This window comes from Pinus tabuliformis, chromosome 7, assembly GCF_031772625.1.
Source record: "Pinus tabuliformis cultivar Carrire ecotype Pingquan chromosome 7, CPIR1, whole genome shotgun sequence".
Lineage (NCBI taxonomy): Eukaryota > Viridiplantae > Streptophyta > Pinopsida > Pinales > Pinaceae > Pinus > Pinus tabuliformis.
Window position 1 is genome coordinate 614512803 of NC_142293.1, and position 20549 is coordinate 614533351.

The following is a 20549-nucleotide window of genomic DNA, read 5'->3' on the forward strand; positions in this document are numbered from 1 at the left end:
AGCAAGCACAGCAGCAAGGGCAAATCCAACCAACAAAGGTCAAGCCTCATTCAAAGAGCCACTAAGAAGGAAACCTGCAACACAGGACAATCAAGTCCCAAATCTAACAATTCCAGGACCATACATTGTAGAAAAGATGGAAAAAGCGCCAGATTTGTCCATTGAATTACCAGAAGTAAGTGATCTATTCACTATTTTACACTCAAACGCCATCATTTGTCGCTTTAATGGATTTTGGCCAAAAACTGAAGAGCTTAATGAATGGATTTACCAAAATTGGACTAGCGAATGTGATATTTACCTGTGTGCAAAAGGTTTTTTTGTGGTTCAGTTTGATACCAAAAAAGACTACAACTACATCATTAATGATGGGCCATGGTTCTGGGAAGGACCGGTCTCTTTGTTACCCATGGTTCTCTGGTTTTGATGCAAATACAATGGTGGTCACAAAAATGTCGTATGGGTAAGGCTTCATAACCTTCCGCTCCCTTTTTAGCACCATCAGGTTCTTGAAAGCATAGGGAATTCCCTCAAAAGGTACTTGAAGACAGATCGAGAAAGAATGGAAAAAGGGCTCTTCATATTTGCACACATCTGTGTGGAGATGGATTTGAGTAAAGGCCTTCCTGACTGCATAAAGATGACAAATAAAGATTTTAAGTCGATACAATGGCTTGATTTTGAAAATACAGCTTTTAGATGCAGGGTATGCCACCAAACAGGGCATCTACAAAATACATGCAAAGAAGCAAACAAAAAAACAAAAAAGAGAATGTAAAAGCAAAAAGGATGGCAATTTACAGAACCCTCTTCATCAGATGATGAGGAAGAGGAACAAGATGAAACCCATAAAAAACAGGAGACAGAAAAACAACAAGGCCCACATGAGATGGGAGATGAAAAGGAAAAAGATCAAAAGATGCAACCAGAGAATCCAAACAACTCAGTAGTTAATCCGATACTCGAAAGCCAAGTAGAAGGAAATAACAACAACCAATGTACTGGTGGAAATAAGCGACCACATTTTTCCGAAAGCTCTGATTCAGACAAAGAAACCTCCAATCTTACAAGTAATAATCAGCTGGCAATTGTCCCTACCTCTCCACCTCTGGGGGCCTGGCAAAAAGTTCAAAAGAAAAAAGGCAAAAAAGACAAGTCTGTTTTTGCTGGCAATATGTAATTTTAAATTTTATTTTTATTTTCTCTCTTATTTTTTCTTTTTATATTCTTGGGTAGCTTTGCTACTATGTGTGTGTCATGCACACGAGTCCTTCGGGACAATCTCCGGAATGCTTCAATGCATCTACTACAATGTAACTCTCCGTTTTTATTAATAGAAAGTTGCTGATTTTTTCTTTGGGAAAAAAAACTCAAGATCTTTTAAGCACTGAGAGATTTTTATGTCAATTTCTTTTTGATCCATCTCGGTATTTAAAAGATCTGAAGTTAAAATGGATCTTTTAATTGATCATGGATTTGTTATTAAATTCTGGTAAGTAATAGCTCCTGATTCACACTACTTACTCCTTTGAAGGATCAACTGCAACTAAAAAGCATAATACCTAAAACGGGGAAAGCAATGAATTTGGCAACAATTAAATGGCAGCCTATGAACAAACTTGTAAATTTGGAGAGAGTGGATAAGAATAAGTTGAATAACACAGCAGACACACTCACACATGAGAAAGAAAACTCAAGATCCTAAGACCTTACTGGTGGTGTTACACATCCGTTGTAATTTGAACAGATATTTACCGAAGGAACATCACTTGTTTTAAACTGTCAGCAATTTTGTGCATTATTGTATGACTAGACTTTGAGGAGTAAGCAAAGGTTTCATTATCACTGAAATTATATGAAAAATTAAGCAAATTTGCAACTCACCATTGAAATCATCAGAAGTCAATCCATTAGTAATGCCATCTGAGTCATTGTATCCATAATCATAAGCAGAGTCATAATAACATTCATATTCCTCGAGGTAATCTTCCTCATAGTCATGCTGGTACTTAGCCATCAAAGGCATTTTCCGAGTAAAGAAAAGCCTCAAGTCAGAATGCAGAAGTGCATGGATGCGCTAGATTTAATCAGAGTCCACAGTGTTTCCTGAAGAACGGAACATGAAATTTCATCATCAATGTTCTACAATGACATATCAAATATCCAAGAAAAGGAATAGACTAAACTTCAACTACATGTAATTCATAAAACCTGAAGTGATATCCGCTGGTTGTCAATCACAATCAACAAGCCACTCACCCAAATCAACTTCATGAACATTCTGACCTTTAATTTGTGTACTATTACTTGGACCATGTCAATGTAAGAAAACAGGGTTCTACATGGTTGCATATGTGTCTACCAAGATACATTAAAAGTGAAATTGAGCATATTCAAAGATAGTTTTATCTATTTGTAAACCCAATAGAATGTCTAATAGATAGTAAATAAGTTTTCGTGCTACTTCAAGAAAGATAGATTTTATTTGTAATCAAAGAGATTTACTCAACTGTATAAAAAACCATAAATTGATCATGGTAAACCGCAAAAGACAATCACAATAAGGGTGTTGATTGACATTAACAACCTGCAGGTTGAAAACTCAGATAATATGCCAACTCTGAAAATAATAATAGTTAATCAAACTTAATACAGGCAAAATAAGATTTCATAACTGAATGAAAGAAAAGATTAAAGAAAAAATTTGGTATAATGCTGAAATTATGTTGAGGTTTCCATAAATTGATGCCCAAAACAACTGGAGAAAAATTAGAACATAATTTGAAATATATATATGAAAACTAAAAAACATAAATATGTTAAATAGCTTTTTTTTCTAAATCGTGCAAAAGATACCCTAAAACACCATGACGACTCAGATATATGGAAGATGAAGTCCCGAGGGAGGAGAGTGTTGAATTTCCACGATCTTGGGTGTAGGTTAGAATCTTAAAATCTCTGACACTACCAAACCAAGAATCTTAACAAGAACTACTTTGCACAATGGAAATATAAAGTAGTAAATCACACATGCGCAAATATACACACTTTTTAACAAAATTGTACAATAACCAATCTTCATTATATTAAACCAAATCTAAATAATACAACAGTCTAGCCCCAAGGGTTAGCTCAACTGGTCGGGTCCCCGTTGTTAAGTACCTCGCCTATCGGGAGGTCACAGGGTCAATTCTCCTCAACGCCCTTGGGGTTAGGCCCTGCTAGTCTGGCCAACGGGCTTTAAAAGATTCCCTTCGGGGTTGTTAATTTTAGGTATGTTCTATGCTTAGAGAAATTTATTTCAATTTTCACAGTAAGCTCAATATCTTTTCCAGATTAGCAATCACATCAGCATTAAAGTAAACTGCAGATAGAACATAAACATAAATCGCAGAAGACAAGCCAAGACAAGAGGACACAAGATGTGGCGCTAGCTAGGGACAAACCCCAATGTGGGGAAACCCTTGATCAATTCTTCCTATATGTTCTTCAATAGTTCAGCAGAGAGAGAGAGATAGTACGTTTACAACAGAAGTCAACACTTTGACTTATCTAGATAAGAGCATAGATCATCTCTAAGAAAATGATACATGAGATTAGTTGAAGACATGCGGCTTCAAATGATTCTCCAAGGTGACTCCTTCACCTATTGTTGTGCTGCATTACGTCATCATGTTGCACCTCACCGCGTTGCACCATGCTGCACCCATCATCACTATGTTGCATCTCATCACGCTTCATTAATCATCACTGTACCCATCACTGTACTGCATTATGTGCCATTGCTACACCATGTTGCCATACTGACCTATGTGTAGGCTACACCTTGCTTGCTTGTCCCTCGCTTGCTTGTTGTCCCTAGCATGCTTGTTGTCCTTAGCATGTTTGTTGTTGCATGCTAGTTGTCCCTTGCATGCTAGTTGTAACATTGCATGCTTGGTGTATTTGCTGCTAAGTACCATACAACTATCCCAATGTTAGTTAGTTGTCCCTTGCATGCTGCTCTCCTTCGGAGACAGATGCTCCAACAGTTCCCGGTAGTTCCAGTTGTTCCCGACAGTTCTGGCAGTTCCCGGCAGTTCCGTCAATTCCCGCTGTTCCAGCTATTCCCGGCAGTTCCCGCTGTTCCAGCTATTCCCGACAGTTCCGGCTGTTCCAACTATTCCCAGCAGTTCCGGTAGTTCCCGGCAATTCCGGCAGTTCCCGACAGTTCCTGGCAGTTCCGAATTTTCCCGGCAGTTCCCAGCAGTTCCCGACAATTCCCGGCAGTTCCAGCTGTTCCCGGCTGTTCCTGGTTGTTCCCGGCTGTTCTCGGCAGTTTCGGCTATTCCCAAGAGTTCCGGCAGTTTCGGCTATTCCCAGCAATTCCAGCAGTTCCCGACAGTTCCGTCTTCTGCCCTCTAGATTAGGGCGGCATTATCCCTTAGGATCTCTCCTCCTACTAAAACCCAAAGACAAGTAGAGAGGAAGAGATCCCAAGTGTGTTGAAATGACTTAAAGGCCACCTCTATTTATACTAAAACGTTGAGCACAAGCGGGGTTTATTTGGTTGCTGGCCGACCTTGACGAATTGTCCCATAACACAAATAAATTCATATCTCCATGAATACTTATCAGAATCCGATGATCTTTAGATCAATCCTACACCTCTCGATGAGAGGGATCCAAGAAAAATATCAGCTTCCATTAATAAGATGACCCACATGGAGTTTGGCCCTAGTTACCAATTTTAACACTCCCTCTCAACTAGGGAGAACTCCATTCGCTGATCCATATATCCGACTGTACTATCTCTGCCATCAGTGCCCTACACTGCTTTGCAGCTCTGCTTAGCTATGCTCTGCTCTGTTCTGTTGAACCATGAAGATGAAGAATTGATCGAGAATGTCTCATACCATTCTCTATTGACCCGAAGTCAGTTTCATCTTAAGAGAGTGTGTCACATCACTCTTACTAGCCCGAAGTCAGTTTTATTGATCCCAGATCAATATCACAAGAGAGTGTCTCAAACCACTCATACTGATCCCAGATCAATGGAGGTCATCCTAGCATAGGGAGTATGGTAGATACATCGATGTGTCCATCGATAGTACTACTATGGTCCCTAACCCCATTTCCCTGCTCATTGATCAAATGAGAGGTACTTCCCATGAGTCCCAGACTGCATGGGTAGGATGCCTCGACAGGAGAACTAATCATCCTGTCCACAGGAGAATGAATCATCCTGCCCCACAGTCGCCATGGGAGAACTAATCATCCCGGCCCACAGGAGAACTAATCATCCTGTTTCACAGTTGCCACGGGAGAACTAATCATCCCAGCCCACAGGAGAACTAATCATCTTGTTCCACAGTTTCCACGGGAGAACTAATCATCCCGGCCCACAGGAGAACTAATCATGTTGTTTCACAGTTTCCACAGGAGAACTAATCATCTCGGCCCACAGGAGAACTAATCATCTTGTTCCACAGTTGCCACGGGAGAACTAATCATCCCAGCCCACAGGAGAACTAATCATCCTATTTCACAGTTGCCACGGGAGAACTAATCATCCCGGCCCACAGGAGAACTAATCATCCTGTTCCACAGTTGCCACGGGAGAACTAATCATCCCGGTCCACAAGAGAACTAATCATCTTGTTTCACAGTTGCCACGGGAGAACTAATCATACCGACCCACAAGAGAACTAATCATCCTGTTGCACAGTTGCCACGGGAGAACTAATCATCCTGGCCCACAGGAAAACTAATCATCCTGTTCCACAGTCGCTACGGGGTGTCACAGGGGAAGGTTGAACCTGTCATCCTGTACATAGCTATTAGCGCACCACCAGGGGAGGGTGAGTCACCCTGTGGTCATATGTTGCTCCACTAAGTACCCCAAGCCACCCAGAGCTCCCAGAGCTCAATGCATGCAACATGCAGGACCCTTATAAGAAGGTCTCTCAATGACTCCAAGTCATTCGAGAAAGTCATAGATTTGACCATTCCCCGGGGCTTTGACAAAAAGTCTGGGACCTGTACATCAGTCTCAATGCGATGGAGCCTCCTCGCTCATCGACTTACCATATCCCAGATAAGGCAGTATCTGATGTCTATCTGCTGGAGCAATCATCAAATACGGGATTCCTCAATAATCGAATCCCCCCTCTGGTTGTCACAGAGAATCACATTGGTATTCATCATGTTTACAAACAGCTCACTTAAGAGCTTCTGCAACCATGCAGCTTCACACGAGATCATACTCGTAGCTATGTATCCAGTCCTAGCGATGCTTATAGCAACCGACTTCTACTTCCTGCTCATCCATGATATCGAAGTAGAATCCAAAGAGAACCAGCACTGATCATCCACACTGCCTGCCCAGTCAGCATTCGAATAATCATGCAATTTCATATTTCCGGCAATGTATCTCAATCCATCAAAGATTGTGCCCCGAAGATATCTCAGAAGATTCTTGGCACCAATCCAGTGAGGCTCAACCAAATATGAGCTCACCATGCTAACTGCAAAACATATGTCCAGAAGGAAGTTCACCAAGAACATCAACGCGAATGAGTTTATGAAACTCAAAGGCATTTCCCGAATCTGGTCTGACATCACTACCATATAACTTCTGAAAGTTAAGATCCTCGAGGTAGTCACAGGCTTGCAGTTTATCATTCCACATCCGGAATCCAACTCCCTCTTACTTCTGCAAATGAGAAGGTCTGCACCTGTCAGAAATAGGTCGTCCTCATAAGGTGCTGGTATGAGAGGTCTATCATCCACAACCTTCGGGTAATGGTTTGGATCGATTTCACTCCTAGTGAATCTCAGCTTCATCAGATAGCTATCAATCCTCTCATACTACACCCGAGGTGTTTTTCTTCAAGCCATAGGGCTTTCTTGCACCTGTATACATGAGATTCCCGATCATGAATCTCAAACTCCTCGGGTTGTTCCAAACCTGTGGACCTGTTGTATGAGGGGAATGGTCCCCTTATAAGATTTTCCTTTGGTACATCTCAGACATGTACCTTCATGCTCTTCTTGAATTCAAGCATCCCTATCACCATCTGACTCACATCGGGTAGGGCCCCATAGGTAGACCTCCGGTGTTATAGATGTGATATGTCAATTGACATGATCCCCAATGGACCATCCTGCAACTTGATACAAATTGCCAACCCTGAACCCATGTGAAAAAGCATCTTTGAAAATTCTATTTTTTAATACGTACATTTCCATCGATGAATGCCACCCTGAAACCTTTGACTTCCATTTCTGAGATGGACACCAGGTTCTTCTTGCGATTAGGTACATAAAAGAGATTCTTGTCAATGAATAGAGTTACCCTCATTGAATTGAGGGGTAACATTCCCTACTACACCCTTTTCGGGATAGGTGGCATCGACTCCAAGTATAATCCCACGGTTGTTTCCATCTCTACCAAATTCAAGAGAGCACCCTTCTATCCGATGAGGTGCCTTGAAGCACTACAATCAATAAGCCAAATTCCCAAAGAATCTAAAGGAGAGGGCCAATACAAGATAACGCTTCTTTATCTTATCAGAAACAACATTTGATTCTTCATACCTGGGGTTCCTTGCTTTCTCTGAAGAGTCAGTCGTTTCCTTGATGACCTGCATTACCTATCATTCCTCTGATCATTGAAGATGTCCCTGGAATGATTGTTATCATCATCAAGTGATGTGTCCCTACCTCAGACACTCCTTCGCATAATGGTCGAACTTATTACAACCAAGGCATCTGCCTTTCCTTCCACCCTTAGATCCAGGCTTCCCATTGAAGTGATCTTTAGGTAGGCCATCAGAAACTTCTGCTGCACCATTCTGATAATATTCTCTGCTTCGACTTCACCCTTGGTGAATTTGAAGAGGGATGAGGAATCCATTGATCCTTTTGTCCTTTCCCAATTGTCTTCGGTGATTGCTCTTTCACTCTTGCTTGGGCATTGTCTTCACCTCAGCTCCGATACCATGTTAATTTTAGGTATGTTCTATGCTTAGAGCAATTTATTTCAAATTTCACAGTAAGCTCAATATCTTTTCCAGATTAGCAATCACATCAGCATTAAAGTAAACAGCAGATAGAACATAAACATAAATCGCAAAAGACAAGCCAAGACAAGAGGGCACAAGATATGGTGCTAGCTAGGGACAAACCCCAATGTGGGGAAACCCTTGATCAATTATTCTTATATGTTCTTCAATAGTTCAGCAGAGAGAGAGAGAGAGAGAGATAGTACGTTTACAACAAAATTCAACACTTTGACTTATCTAGATAAGAGCATAGATCATCTCTAAGAAGATGATACATGAGATCAATTGAAAACATGCGGCTTCAAATGATTCTCCAAGGTGACTCCTTCACCTATCGTTGTGCTGCATTTCGTCATCATGTTGCACCTCACCACGCTACACCATGCTACACCCATCATCACTATGTTGCATCTCATCACGCTTCATTAATCATGATTGTACCCATCACTGTACTGCATTATGTGCCATTGCTGCACCATGTTGCCATACTGACCTATGTGTAGGCTGCACCTTGCTTGCTTGTTGTCCCTTGCTTGCTTGTTGTCCCTAGCATGCTTGTTGTCCTTAGCATGCTTGTTGTTGCATGCTAGCTGTCCCTTGCATGCTAGCTGTAACATTGCATGCTTGGTGTATTTGCTGCTAAGTACCATACAACTATCCCAATGTTAGTTAGTTGTCCCTTGCATGCTGCTCTCCTTCGAGACAGATGCTCCGACAGTTCTCAGCAGTTCCAGTTGTTCCCAACAGTTCCTGCAGTTCCCGGCAGTTCTGGTAGTTCCGGTTGTTCCCGGCAGTTCTAGCTTTTCCTGGCAATTCCAGCAATTCCCAGCAGTTCCAGCTGTTCCCCGCAGTTCCGACTATTCCCGACAGTTCTGGCTATTCCTGCTGTTCCCGACAGTTCTGACTTCTGCCCTCTAGATTAAGGCAGCGTTATCCCTTAGGATCTCTCCTCCTACTAAAACCCAAAGACAAGTAGGGAGGAAGAGATCCCAAGTTTGTTGAAATGACTTGAAGGCCACCTCTATTTATACTAAAACATTGAGCACAAGTGGGGTTTATTTGGTTGCTGGCCAACCTTGACGAATTGTCCCATAACACAAATAAATTCATATCTCCATGAATACTTATCGGAATCGGATGATCTTTAGATCAATCCTACACCTCTCGATGAGAGGGATCCAAGAAAAATATCAGCTTCCATTAATAAGATGACCCACATGGAGTTTGGCCCTAGTTGCCAATTTTAACAGGGTTGATCTGCCCAGATTTTTCCAAGGGAAAAATACAACAATCTATGGTATACAAGAAACAATGACAAACTTCGTTGCATCTTCTATGACGTATCTTGTCCTGTCGGTCCTTCACTTCCGTATTGCTCACCAGTAGTGCCTTAGTCCATCAAGGCCACTGCACATCGAGACTCTAGGGGGGCTGCCACCTAACACTGTTGCATGTCACTTCTGATGCATGTACACGGGCTCATAAATCTGCTCTCTAGGTTGGCCAATTCTCGAGCTCCAATCTCCCTTTTAGTAGCCTCTTTTGTCCATCAAAGAGCTACTCATAAGGCTGCAAACTTCACCCAATCTTCAGCTCCTCTTTGTCACTTCAAGATAGCTCATGTATGTGAAATTTCTTGAATCTAACACATCAGAAACCCCTACTGCAATTTCTGGTTTACTATCTCGTACTTGTTCTTTATATTAACAAGTTATTAATTGCATAAACATCAAAGTAAACACAAATGCAGCCTTCATAGATATACAGATCATGCACTGAAGTAAACAGAAACAATAACGCAAGGGACACCGTTATTTTTGGACAATCGTCCCCGAAAAACCTGATGCGGGAAAACCGGTGCAGCAGCTCTGAGGGTTTTCTGTTATTAGGCAATGGTTATGAATACAACTCTGGATGCCCTCTCGGCAATCCAGTTACAAAGATAAAAAAAATACTGGCAAAAACCTAAGTGAGATTACCTCACTTCACCCAGCAAAAAATCTCTCTGTTCCGGCAACTGGACTAACTGTCCCCACCTACAACTGCGTTGCCACTTTGCAGTAGTTGCGTGGGCTTGCGTGGAGCACACTGGGACATTGTGTCAGCACTCCACTGCCTCCTCTGCCTCCTAGAGCTCTGACGTCAACCTTCTCGGTTGATCCTGCTGCTCCTTGGCTGAATTTGGATTTCTGCTGGAGGGTGGTTCTGCCCCTTCGCTGTAAATGCATAGGCCCTTCCTGGCCGAGCATCAGCCTCCCTGGGTTTGTGCAGCCTCCTCTAGCGTCTCTCTGCCTCTCTCTGTTGCGTATTTGAGGTCCCGGAGAAGATCCTCCAACCTCAACTATCCCTGCCCCTCTACTGCAACAAATCACTTGTTCGATTTTCTCAGCAAACCTCGCCCCAGAAATATCGAACTGATTGATCTCTCAAGTGTGTCTCCAACTGTCCCTCAAGCCTCCTCTTATACTTTTCCTGTTGACGTTTCAACGATCGAGATTAAATCCATAATCAATGGCTAAGATTAGAACTGGCTTGATCCTCGTCACTTAGAACTTTCTCACCCATTTTATATTAATACACATTAATATTTTTATTTTCCTAAGTTTAGACTTACGGACCCATTAAAAATATTAATTATTTTAATATCTCTTCATCCGGGTGGAATTTCTCCAAATGATTTCTGGGTCTTGGAGATCTCATGTGTCTTAGCCTCTCCACCAAATTTCATGGCTAGAGCACATCCGATGCTACCAAAAATCAACAATCTAGGGTTGCTTTGGGTACCCAACACACTGCCCTCCACCAGGTCAATGGCACCCAATACTACACTGCAAGATCTGCTCCAATGAAGACACACAATCACCCAATCTCGCCTCCAAATTGGCTCCCACAGACTGCCCAAACAATCTAATCCAATCTGGTCAACAAACTATGACCCAACACACCTCCAACCGCTGCTCCAAATCAGTAGCATGCTTTTGTTAGTGATGTTGATATGGGGTAGCATCGGATGTGCTCTAGGCCTCAAATTTTGCAGGGAGGCTTGGGCACATGTATTCCAAAGAACCCAGAAAGCATTTTGGGAAATTCCACCCATAAACAATTTTATTAAAATAATTAATATTTTTTAATGGGACCCTAAGTCTAAACTTAGGAAATTAAAAGTATTAATGGGTATTAATCTAATTGTGGGTGTAATTTCTAGAAGAATGTTGAAATTTGGTACCGGAGGACAGGTGGTTCCTTAAGGCTTTGATCTTTGGCCTAGGGAAAAGTGTCCAAAAGAATTTAATTTTTCTCCTAAAGTAACTTTATAATTTTTATAAAGTTAAATCTAATTTAAAAGTGACTTTAAGTGATAAAGTTATTAAGTCTAATTTTAAAGTGACTTTTATAAAGTCAATGAAAAATTAGAAAGGAAAAGTGACTTTGGAAATAAATGACTAAGTGGGTCTTTATTAAAGTGGGGTGAATTAAAAAATAAAAAGTGAAATTTAAATGAGCATTTAATCTCAGCCTTAGATCTCAATCTATTTCAGCCATTGGATTTAGGGATCACCCAAAAGTCACTTGGATCACCCAAAAGTCACTTGAGGTTAGATTAAAGGAGGAAAAGGAGGAAAAGGTCATTCATTCTTTCATGAGCAGATTGGGAGAAGGAGAGCAAGAGAGCAAGAGAGATTTCTGAGCAGGGAGGAGAAGGAGACAGCAGCTTGGCACACATTCCAAGGCAGCAGTTGAGCAGATTTGTACAGCTGATTCAGCACACAGTGAAAGGCAGATTTTGGCACGATTTTCGAGGAGTGGTTTGCACAAAAATCGAGGAGCAGTTTGCTGATTTTTCTACACGCAAAACGAGGGCCGTACAGCGCATTTATTGCAGTCCGTACAGCGCATTTAATGTTGGCCGTACAGCAGCATTTAATGCTGAAAGTGGGCACGAAAATCGAGGAGGCCGTACAGCATTTATTGCTGTCCTGTTTGCTGTAATTTCTAGTTTGTTGTGAGGCATGGGAAAAGAGATAAGTTGTAAATTTGCTTGCTGATTTTTTTGTTGAATATTTCTCACTGTAAAAAGGCAATTTTCAGAAATAAAGAAGAGCTCTCGAACTGGTTTTCCCCAAGAGTTGTAGGGGGTTTTTCCAGGGTCAAGTTGACCAAAAATCTCAGTGTTTAAATGTGTTTTAATGGCTGTTTATTATTGCTGATTTTTATTTCTGCAATTTCCAGCATTCTGTAAAATTTCCAGAATTTGTGTTTTCAGCAAATTTATTTTTTCCAGCTTGTTAAATGTATGGTTATGGGAAAGGGCATTTAACTATATGGGAGAAATAAGGAGAAACTGAAAACCGGGGTGGGAAAACAAAAATTTCTACATGGTATCAGAGCTTGAGTGCTGAAGGGCAGTTTGGGACAACAAAAGGAAAAATTACAGCTGCTGATTTTTCACTCAGAAAATTCCAGCAAGCTGATTTTTTCATAAACAGCAGTTTTATCTTTACTACAACAGTGTTATTTTTCAGTTTTAGGGCAGCAGGATGTCATTGGGATTTTGGGTGGAGGATAGGCTGGATGGGCATACAAATTACAGCGTTTGGAAGGAGAGAATGCAGAGTATCTTTGAGGAGGCAGAAGTCTGGGATATCATGGTGCATACCACACAGAACCCTGTTGTTGTGCCTACTGATGCTACTCAATTGATAGCTTATAATAAAAAGAACAAGGGTAAGAGGTTGATTCTAGACGGAATCAAAGACCATTGCATTCCTCATGTGAGAGGAAAGAGCAATGCCCATGAGATGTGGACAGCATTGTCCAATCTCTACCAGAGTACCAATGAGAATCGGAAGATGGTCCTGAAGGAGAAGCTGAAGAACATTAAGGTGGGTAATGATAGTGCAGCTGGATATCTCACAAAGATTACTAATGTGAGAGATGAGTTGGCAGCGATTGGAGAGGCCATTCCACCCACTGAGTTGGTGCGGATTGCACTGAATGGCCTCCCCCGTTCATGGTTGAACTTTGCTGATGGGGTTTGTGCACGTGAGACCCTTCCCACATGGGAGAAGTTTTGGGATGATTGCATTCAGACAGAGATCAGGAAAGGTCAGCTTGGGGCAGCCAAGCCAGTTGAGCAGGATGAGGATGTAGCATTGGTGGCAAGAGGCAAGAAAGGCAAAGGGAAGAAGCAGGCTTCCACAAGCAGTGACGGGGGCAAAGGCAAAGGTAAAGGTAAACAGGGGAACACACAGAAGGACTATTCCAAGGTGAAGTGTTGGAATTGTCAAAAGATGGGACACTATGCAGTTGTGTGTCCGGAGAAGAAGAAGAAGAAGGGGAAGAACCAGGACGTGGCAGCTTCAGCAGAGATTGAGGACTTTGCAGGTCGTTTTGACCGGGAGTTTGCGTTCACTACGTGTGAGTCCTCTAGTGCATGATCACCTGCCACACAGGTTCAGAAGGAGCATGCTTTTCCCTCGATTAGCAGAGCATCTTCAGGTATCTGGTATGTGGACAATGGGGCTTCACGTCACATGACATGAGTCCGTGAGTACTTCTCAGAGCTTTCAGAGAGTGGCACTGATATAGAGGTAGTACTCGGTGATGACAGAGTTGTTAGAGTAGTCGGGGTGGGGACACTGACATTTCAGAGGGAGTCCAAACCTCCCTTGAAAGTGTCAGATGTTCTTTATGTGCCAGGGATGAGGAAGAACCTCATATCCGTCTCAGCTTTGGAGGACAGAGGATATGAGGTACTGTTCAGGGGAGGACAGGTGTTGATGTATCCCAGGGGCACTCCAGCTGATTCAACTAGAGTGATAGGTGTACGCCATGCAAAGGTGTACAAGTTTGCATTCCAGCCCCTTTTGGCATTGAGCAGTAGTACCGACAGCGGAGCTAGCAGTTCTGAGCTGTGTGAGATTTGGCACCGCAGGATGGGACATATGTATCATGGAGCCTTGAGGACATTGCGGGAGATCACTACAAGTGTGCCAGATTTCAGTACTGATCACTTTGATACTTGCAGAGGTTGTGCGATGGGCAAGTTTGCCAAATCCCCTTTTCCCAGCAGTGACAGCAGAGCGACTGGGATACTTGATTTGATTCATTCCGATGTGAGTGGTCGGATGTCTCATGTTTCCTTGAGTGGATATGAGTACTATGTTTTATTCATTGATGATCACTCCAGGAGGACCTGGATTTATTTTTTGAAGACCAAGAGTGAGGTCTTCAAGCGGTTTCAGGAGTTCAGAGCTCTTGTGGAGACACAGACAGGTCGAAAGATCAAGTCCCTGAGGTCGGACAATGGAGGAGAGTACACCCTTGGAGAGTTTGTTGACTATTGTGCGGAGGCAGGCATTAGGAGGGAGTTCACTGTTCCTTACAACCCCCAGCAGAACGGGGTTGCAGAGAGGAAGAACAGATCCATCATAGGGGCTGCCAAAGCCATGTTACATGATCAGGGGTTGCCATTGTTCTTGTGGGCAGAGGCCTGCAACACAGCTGTTTACTTGCAGAACAGGAGTCCGCATCGTGCCTTGGGACACATGACTCCGGAGGAGGCTTTCTTTAGGAAGAAGCCTAATATTGGTCATCTTCATATCTTTGGATGCATTACATACTCCTATATACCCAAGGAGAAGAGGACCAAACTAGAGCCCACCGCAGAGAAGGGTATCTTTGTGGGCTACAGTGAGACCTCAAAGGCCTTTCGGATTTACATTCCTGCACAGAGGAGAGTTGTTGTCAGACGGGATGTGAAGTTCGAGGAGGACAGGGCCTTTAGGAGGTCACGGGAGTTAGAGTATCTGGATCAGCCAGACCCTCAGCAGCAGTTGAGTCAGTCGCAGGGATCCAGTGGGCAGGGATCAGGAGGATCAGGAGGTACATCTATGAGGATGTCAGGTCCGTCAGTGAGCAGTGGCTCACCGAGCCAGAGGGGTGGTGCTCCGGGCAGCATGCAGAGCAGTTCACAGAGCAGTTCACTAGGGAGTCCACTGATGGACAGTTCACACGGTACCTCAGCTTCTACAGGTTCAAGTGCAGGCAGGAGGACAGCAGACAGACAGTCAGGAGTTCAGGCTCCTGATGATGATGAGGAGGAGGAGTTTCATTCTTCGGTGGGAGAAGTGCGCTCAGGGAAGAGGAAGCCCAAGTGGCTTCAGGACACCTTGAGAGATGCCACATCTGTTGCTGAGCCGAAGAGGCCGGTCAGAGAGAGTAGACCACCTGAGAGGTTTTGTAGCTATATGGCGATGGTTACCAGCATCCTTGACTCTGAGCCTTCTAGCTATGAGGAGGCAGCTAGCCAGCAGGTCTAGAGAGAGGCCATGCAGGAGGAGTATTCTTCTATCATGAAGAATGATGTTTGGGAGGTGGTGCCGAGGCCTGAGAGCAAATTCGTGGTTACTTCCAGATGGCTTTACAAGGTAAATCATGCTGCAGATGGCAGCATTGAGAAATTCAAAGCAAGGTTTGTGGCTAGAGGGTTCTCCCAGGTAGAGGGAGTTGATTATGAGGAGACCTTCGCTCCCGTGGCTCGATATACTTCGATCCGCTCCATTATAACGATAGCAGCAGAGATGGGTTGGAAGATCCACCAGATGGATGTGAAGACTGCATTTCTCAATGGCTTCATACAGGAGGAGGTGTACATTGAGCAGCCACAGGGCTTTGAGGTGCATGGGAAGGAGTCCCATGTGTGCAGACTGAAGAAGGCCCTTTATGGCCTGAAGCAAGCTCCCAGAGCTTGGTACTCCAGGATAGATACATATTTGCAGGGGATGGGTTTCACAAAGAGTGAGGCAGATCCGAACCTTTACTTTATTGTGATTGGTGAGGAGCCTCTCATTCTAGTGCTGTATGTGGATGACTTGGTCATCACAGGTGCAGAAAGACTCATAGAGCACTGCAAGAGAGATCTTGCGACGGAGTTTGAGATGAAGGACATCGGCTTGATGCATTACTTTTTGGGCTTGGAGGTGTGGCAGGAGGAGGGGCATTTCTTCCTGGGGCAGGGGAAGTATATTGTGGACATCCTTAGCAGATTCCACTTGGAGGATTGTAGACCCATGTCGACACCGATGATCACCAACTGGAAGAAGCTTCATGCTTCGGATTCCGAGTTGGTGGATCCCACATTGTACAGGCAGCTGATTGGTTCCTTGATGTATTTGGTCAACACTAGACCAGATATCTGTTTTGCAGTCAACACGATGAGTCAGTTTATGTGTGAGCCTAGGAAGGTTCACTGGGTGGCTGCAAAACACATTTTGCGGTACTTGCAGGGGACAGTGGATTATGGTCTCGACTACAGGCAGGGAGATGGAGTGAGATTGGCAGGATACACTGATTCTGATTGGGCAGGTTGTGCTTCTGATAGGACGAGCACTTCAGGGTGCTGTTTTGGGTTGGGTTCAGCAGTAGTGTCATGGTTCAGCCGGAAGCAGCAGTCAGTAGCACTGAGTTCAGCGGAAGCAGAGTATATGGCAGCCAGTTTAGCTAGTTGTGAGGCTATCTGGCTTCGCAAGATGTTGTTTGGCTTATTTGGTCAACCGTTGAGACCTTCAGTGATTTACTGTGATAATCAGAGTTGCATTAAACTCACGGAGAATCCAGTGTTTCATGACAGGTCAAAGCATATCGGGATTAGATATCATTTCATCAGAGACTATGTTAAGAAGGGAGCTGTGAAGCTTGAGTATATTTCCACTGATGAGCAGGTTGCAGATATTCTTACCAAAGCCTTACCACGGGGCAAGTATGTCTACTTCAGAGACAAGATGGGTGTGGTGAGGAACACCTTCCTCGGTAAGAGGGAGTGTTGAAATTTGGTACCGGAGGACAGGTGGTTCCTTAAGGCTTTGATCTTTGGCCTAGGGAAAAGTGTCCAAAAGAATTTAATTTTTCTCCTAAAGTAACTTTATAATTTTTATAAAGTTAAATCTAATTTAAAAGTGACTTTAAGTGATAAAGTTATTAAGTCTAATTTTAAAGTGACTTTTATAAAGTCAATGAAAAATTAGAAAGGAAAAGTGACTTTGGAAATAAATGACTAAGTGGGTCTTTATTAAAGTGGGGTGAATTAAAAAATAAAAAGTGAGATTTAAATGAGCATTTAATCTCAGCCTTAGATCTCAATCTATTTCAGCCATTGGATTTAGGGATCACCCAAAAGTCACTTGGATCACCCAAAAGTCAATTGGGGTTAGATTAAAGGAGGAAAAAGAGGAAAAGGTCATTCATTCTTTCATGAGCAAATTGGGAGAAGGAGAGCAAGAGAGATTTTTGAGCAGGGAGGAGAAGGAGACAGCAGCTTGGCACACATTCCAAGGCAGCAGTTGAGCAGATTTGTACAGCTGATTCAGCACACAGTGAAAGGCAGATTTTGGCAAGATTTTCGAGGAGTGGTTTGCACAAAAATCAAGCGGTTTGCTGATTTTTCTACACGCAAAACGAAGGCCGTACAGCGCATTTATTGCAGTCCGTACAGCGCATTTAATGCTGGATGTACAGCAGCATTTAATGCTGAAAGTGGGCACGAAAATCGAGGAGGCCGTACAGCATTTATTGCTGTCCTGTTTGCTGTAATTTCTAGTTTCTTGTGAGGCATGGGAAAAGAGATAAGTTGTAAATTTGCTTGCTGATTTTTTTGTTGAATATTTCTCACTGTAAAAAGGCAATTTTCAGAAATAAAGAAGAGATCTCGAACTGGTTTTCCCCAAGAGTTGTAGGGGGTTTTTCCAGGGTCAAGTTGACCAAAAATCTCAGTGTTTAAATGTGTTTTAATGGCTGTTTATTATTGCTGATTTTTATTTCTGCAATTTCCAGCATTCTGTAAAATTTCCAGAATTTGTGTTTTCAGCAAATTTATTTTTTCCAGCTTGTTAAATGTATGGTTATGGGAAAGGGCATTTAACTATATGGGAGAAATAAGGAGAAACTGAAAACCGGGGTGGGAAAACAGAAATTTCTACAAAGAAGACGAGGATCAAGCTAAAATGAACTTAGCTAATCTGGGATGTTGAAGGTCAACGAGAAGATTATTTAAGGGAGCTTGAGGGTCATTTGGAAAACACAACGAGAGATCAAGAGATCGAATTTCTGAAGTGAGAAGTTCTCAGGAGGAAGTTCTGATCGAGGAGATTTCTTGCAGTTGAGGGGCAGGGATAGCATCCAGAGAGAGATTTTCTCAGTCAGAGAATCATCAGCAGAGAGAGGCAGAGAGTGATCCAGTAGCCCAGACACAGAGGCTGACGCAGGGCCATGAAGGGCCACGCAGAGGCAACGCAGAGGGTGAGAGAGAGTCCGAGATTTTGTTGGGGAGATCTAGTTTCAGAAGCCGGGAGTTGGGGTGTGAGACCGGGAGGCTGAGAGCAGAGACTCCAGGGAGCAAATCAACCAACAAACTAGGTGACGCAGTGCCTAGAGAAGTTGACCTTCTGTGCAGAGGCTACGCGAAGGGTACACAAAGGCTCCAGTTCAGCGTGATCAGACTCAAATTCTCCCAGTGGCAGGGTGAGAGCAATTCACCATTCATTTTGTCCAATTTCTCTTTGTATCGGATTGCTAGTTGAGCATCCAAGAATTGTACTCAAATTTACTATTGAATAATAAAAAAACCTTTAGATCTGATGCACCGGTTTTCTCGCATAGGGTTTTTCTGGGGGCATTTGTCCAAAAATAATGGTGTTATTGTGTTGTATTTTCTTTCTTGCTCAGTCTCTTGTTTCCGCATATAAATTAATTAAGTGAAGGCTACAGTGTATGTATTTCAATATTTGTCGTAGGAAACTGCAAATAACTTGTTCATGTAAATCTAACAAGTAGGAGAACTATCATCAAATGTTGCAGTAGGGATTCCGGTTTAGGAATTTTCACAAGTGACTAGTTAGGGCACCCACAAGCTGCAACAACCCTTAGAACTATCACCAAACAACCCTTAAATGACTGCGGCCTCTCCTAGTATAGGTCTCCTCCACCTTGCTGAAAGGATAGGGCATTGAACAGCCCTCAACTAGCTCCACGCTTGCCCTCACTGAGATGCTATGGCCTGCGACCTAGCACTCAATCTTGTTGCAGCACAAAGCACCCTCCAAACACAGATTTAACCTCATACAAGGCCTCCAAACCAATGTTACACTAATCGTTATCGGGATTAATTCAGCGAGGGGAAAAAATCGGAAAAAAATCGTAAAAATCGGGAGAAAATCGGTAAAAATCGGGAAAAAATAGTAACATACAAAAGTATTCATTTTTTTCAATTTTTTTAATATCTAAAGCATCTACAACATAAAATAAATACATTGACACATAAATATGATAAAAGAACTAATATATAAGATGTTTAATATCATTTCTAGTACCACATCACACATAACAGTGAATCATGTCCTGAATAGTAAGTCCTGACTCATGACTCCCAACTCAACCTCAAAATATCAACAAAAAATATAATAATGTATCTCATATCATGAGTCATAATGTCATATACAATGAAATGAACCAAATAACTAAAGTCTAATACTACTGATTTTCTTTGCCCCTCTAGATGTAGAGGTCGGTGGAGTTGGAACTTGGCAGTAAACTCTGTTGTGCTCTAGACGCTGAAGAACTAGGAGCTACAGGAGGTAGACCACGTCCTCTACTGGTGACAGGGGTAGCTTGGGTCACCTTCTCCTCATTAACAATAAAATAAAATAAAAAATAAATCCCCAGCGATTTTTTCATAAAAATCACCAAAAAAAAAAATTGCGATTTAATCAACCGAAAATATCTCCGATTTGAAAAAATCGCGATCAAATTGCGATTAGTGCAACACTGCTCCAAACAGACCTGTTATCTTTCCTGCTATATTAGGGCTTCAATTAACCCCACAACATCACTAAGCATAGTCTTTCTATGTGGTTAAGGGCCTACGGCCTTACCACAGGTCTATCCTCCTTCCACGGCTTGCTGAGACAGAGGTTCCAACCCTCAACGCAACCCTCAAACAGCATACAAACCTTACCTCTGCCCTCAGCTCCCTTCCTGCAATCTCGACCTCCAAAACTAGCCCTAAAACAGTCCTCAAAATCACTTCGTTGTCCAGTCATTTGGTGCAGCCTTCAAGCACAGGGCCTCAGCCCTTCCTCCAACAAGACTTGGCCTCCAACCAACCCTTGGTCACCTGCATAAAGCCTTAAAACAGAACCTCCTCTTGCTGCGGCTAGGGCAGAGATAATCTCCACTCCAATGAGCTTTCTTCAAGGTATATGTTGCACAAATGGATGAGGAATAAGTCATCCACTTCACCTCTATATATACCCATAAAGAGGGATCCACGAATTCATTTGAAGAGAATGCCTCTTGGATGAATTCTCCAAGCCTACATGACTTTGGTTGTCCATAATTAATTGTCAACTTCAAAAATTCATAACTTCGTTTCTAGAGATCTGATTTGAGTGATAATTGGAGCGTTCGAATCGACTCACCAAGCTCTATCACCTCAAATTTTCCCAAGTT

General features: G+C 42.8%; 1 protein-coding gene across 1 annotated transcript in view; it reads right to left on the reverse strand.

Moving 5' to 3' along the window:
- LOC149248937 (uncharacterized) overlaps nt 1–20549 on the reverse strand; it is a 136970-nt gene that overhangs the window by 90241 nt on the left and 26180 nt on the right. Inside the window, exon 3 of the mRNA XM_089451435.1 lies at nt 1885–2106. Coding sequence (XP_089307561.1) covers nt 1885–2026 — 142 coding nt within the window. The 5' untranslated portion in view covers nt 2027–2106. The remainder of the gene's footprint in view (nt 1–1884; nt 2107–20549) is intronic.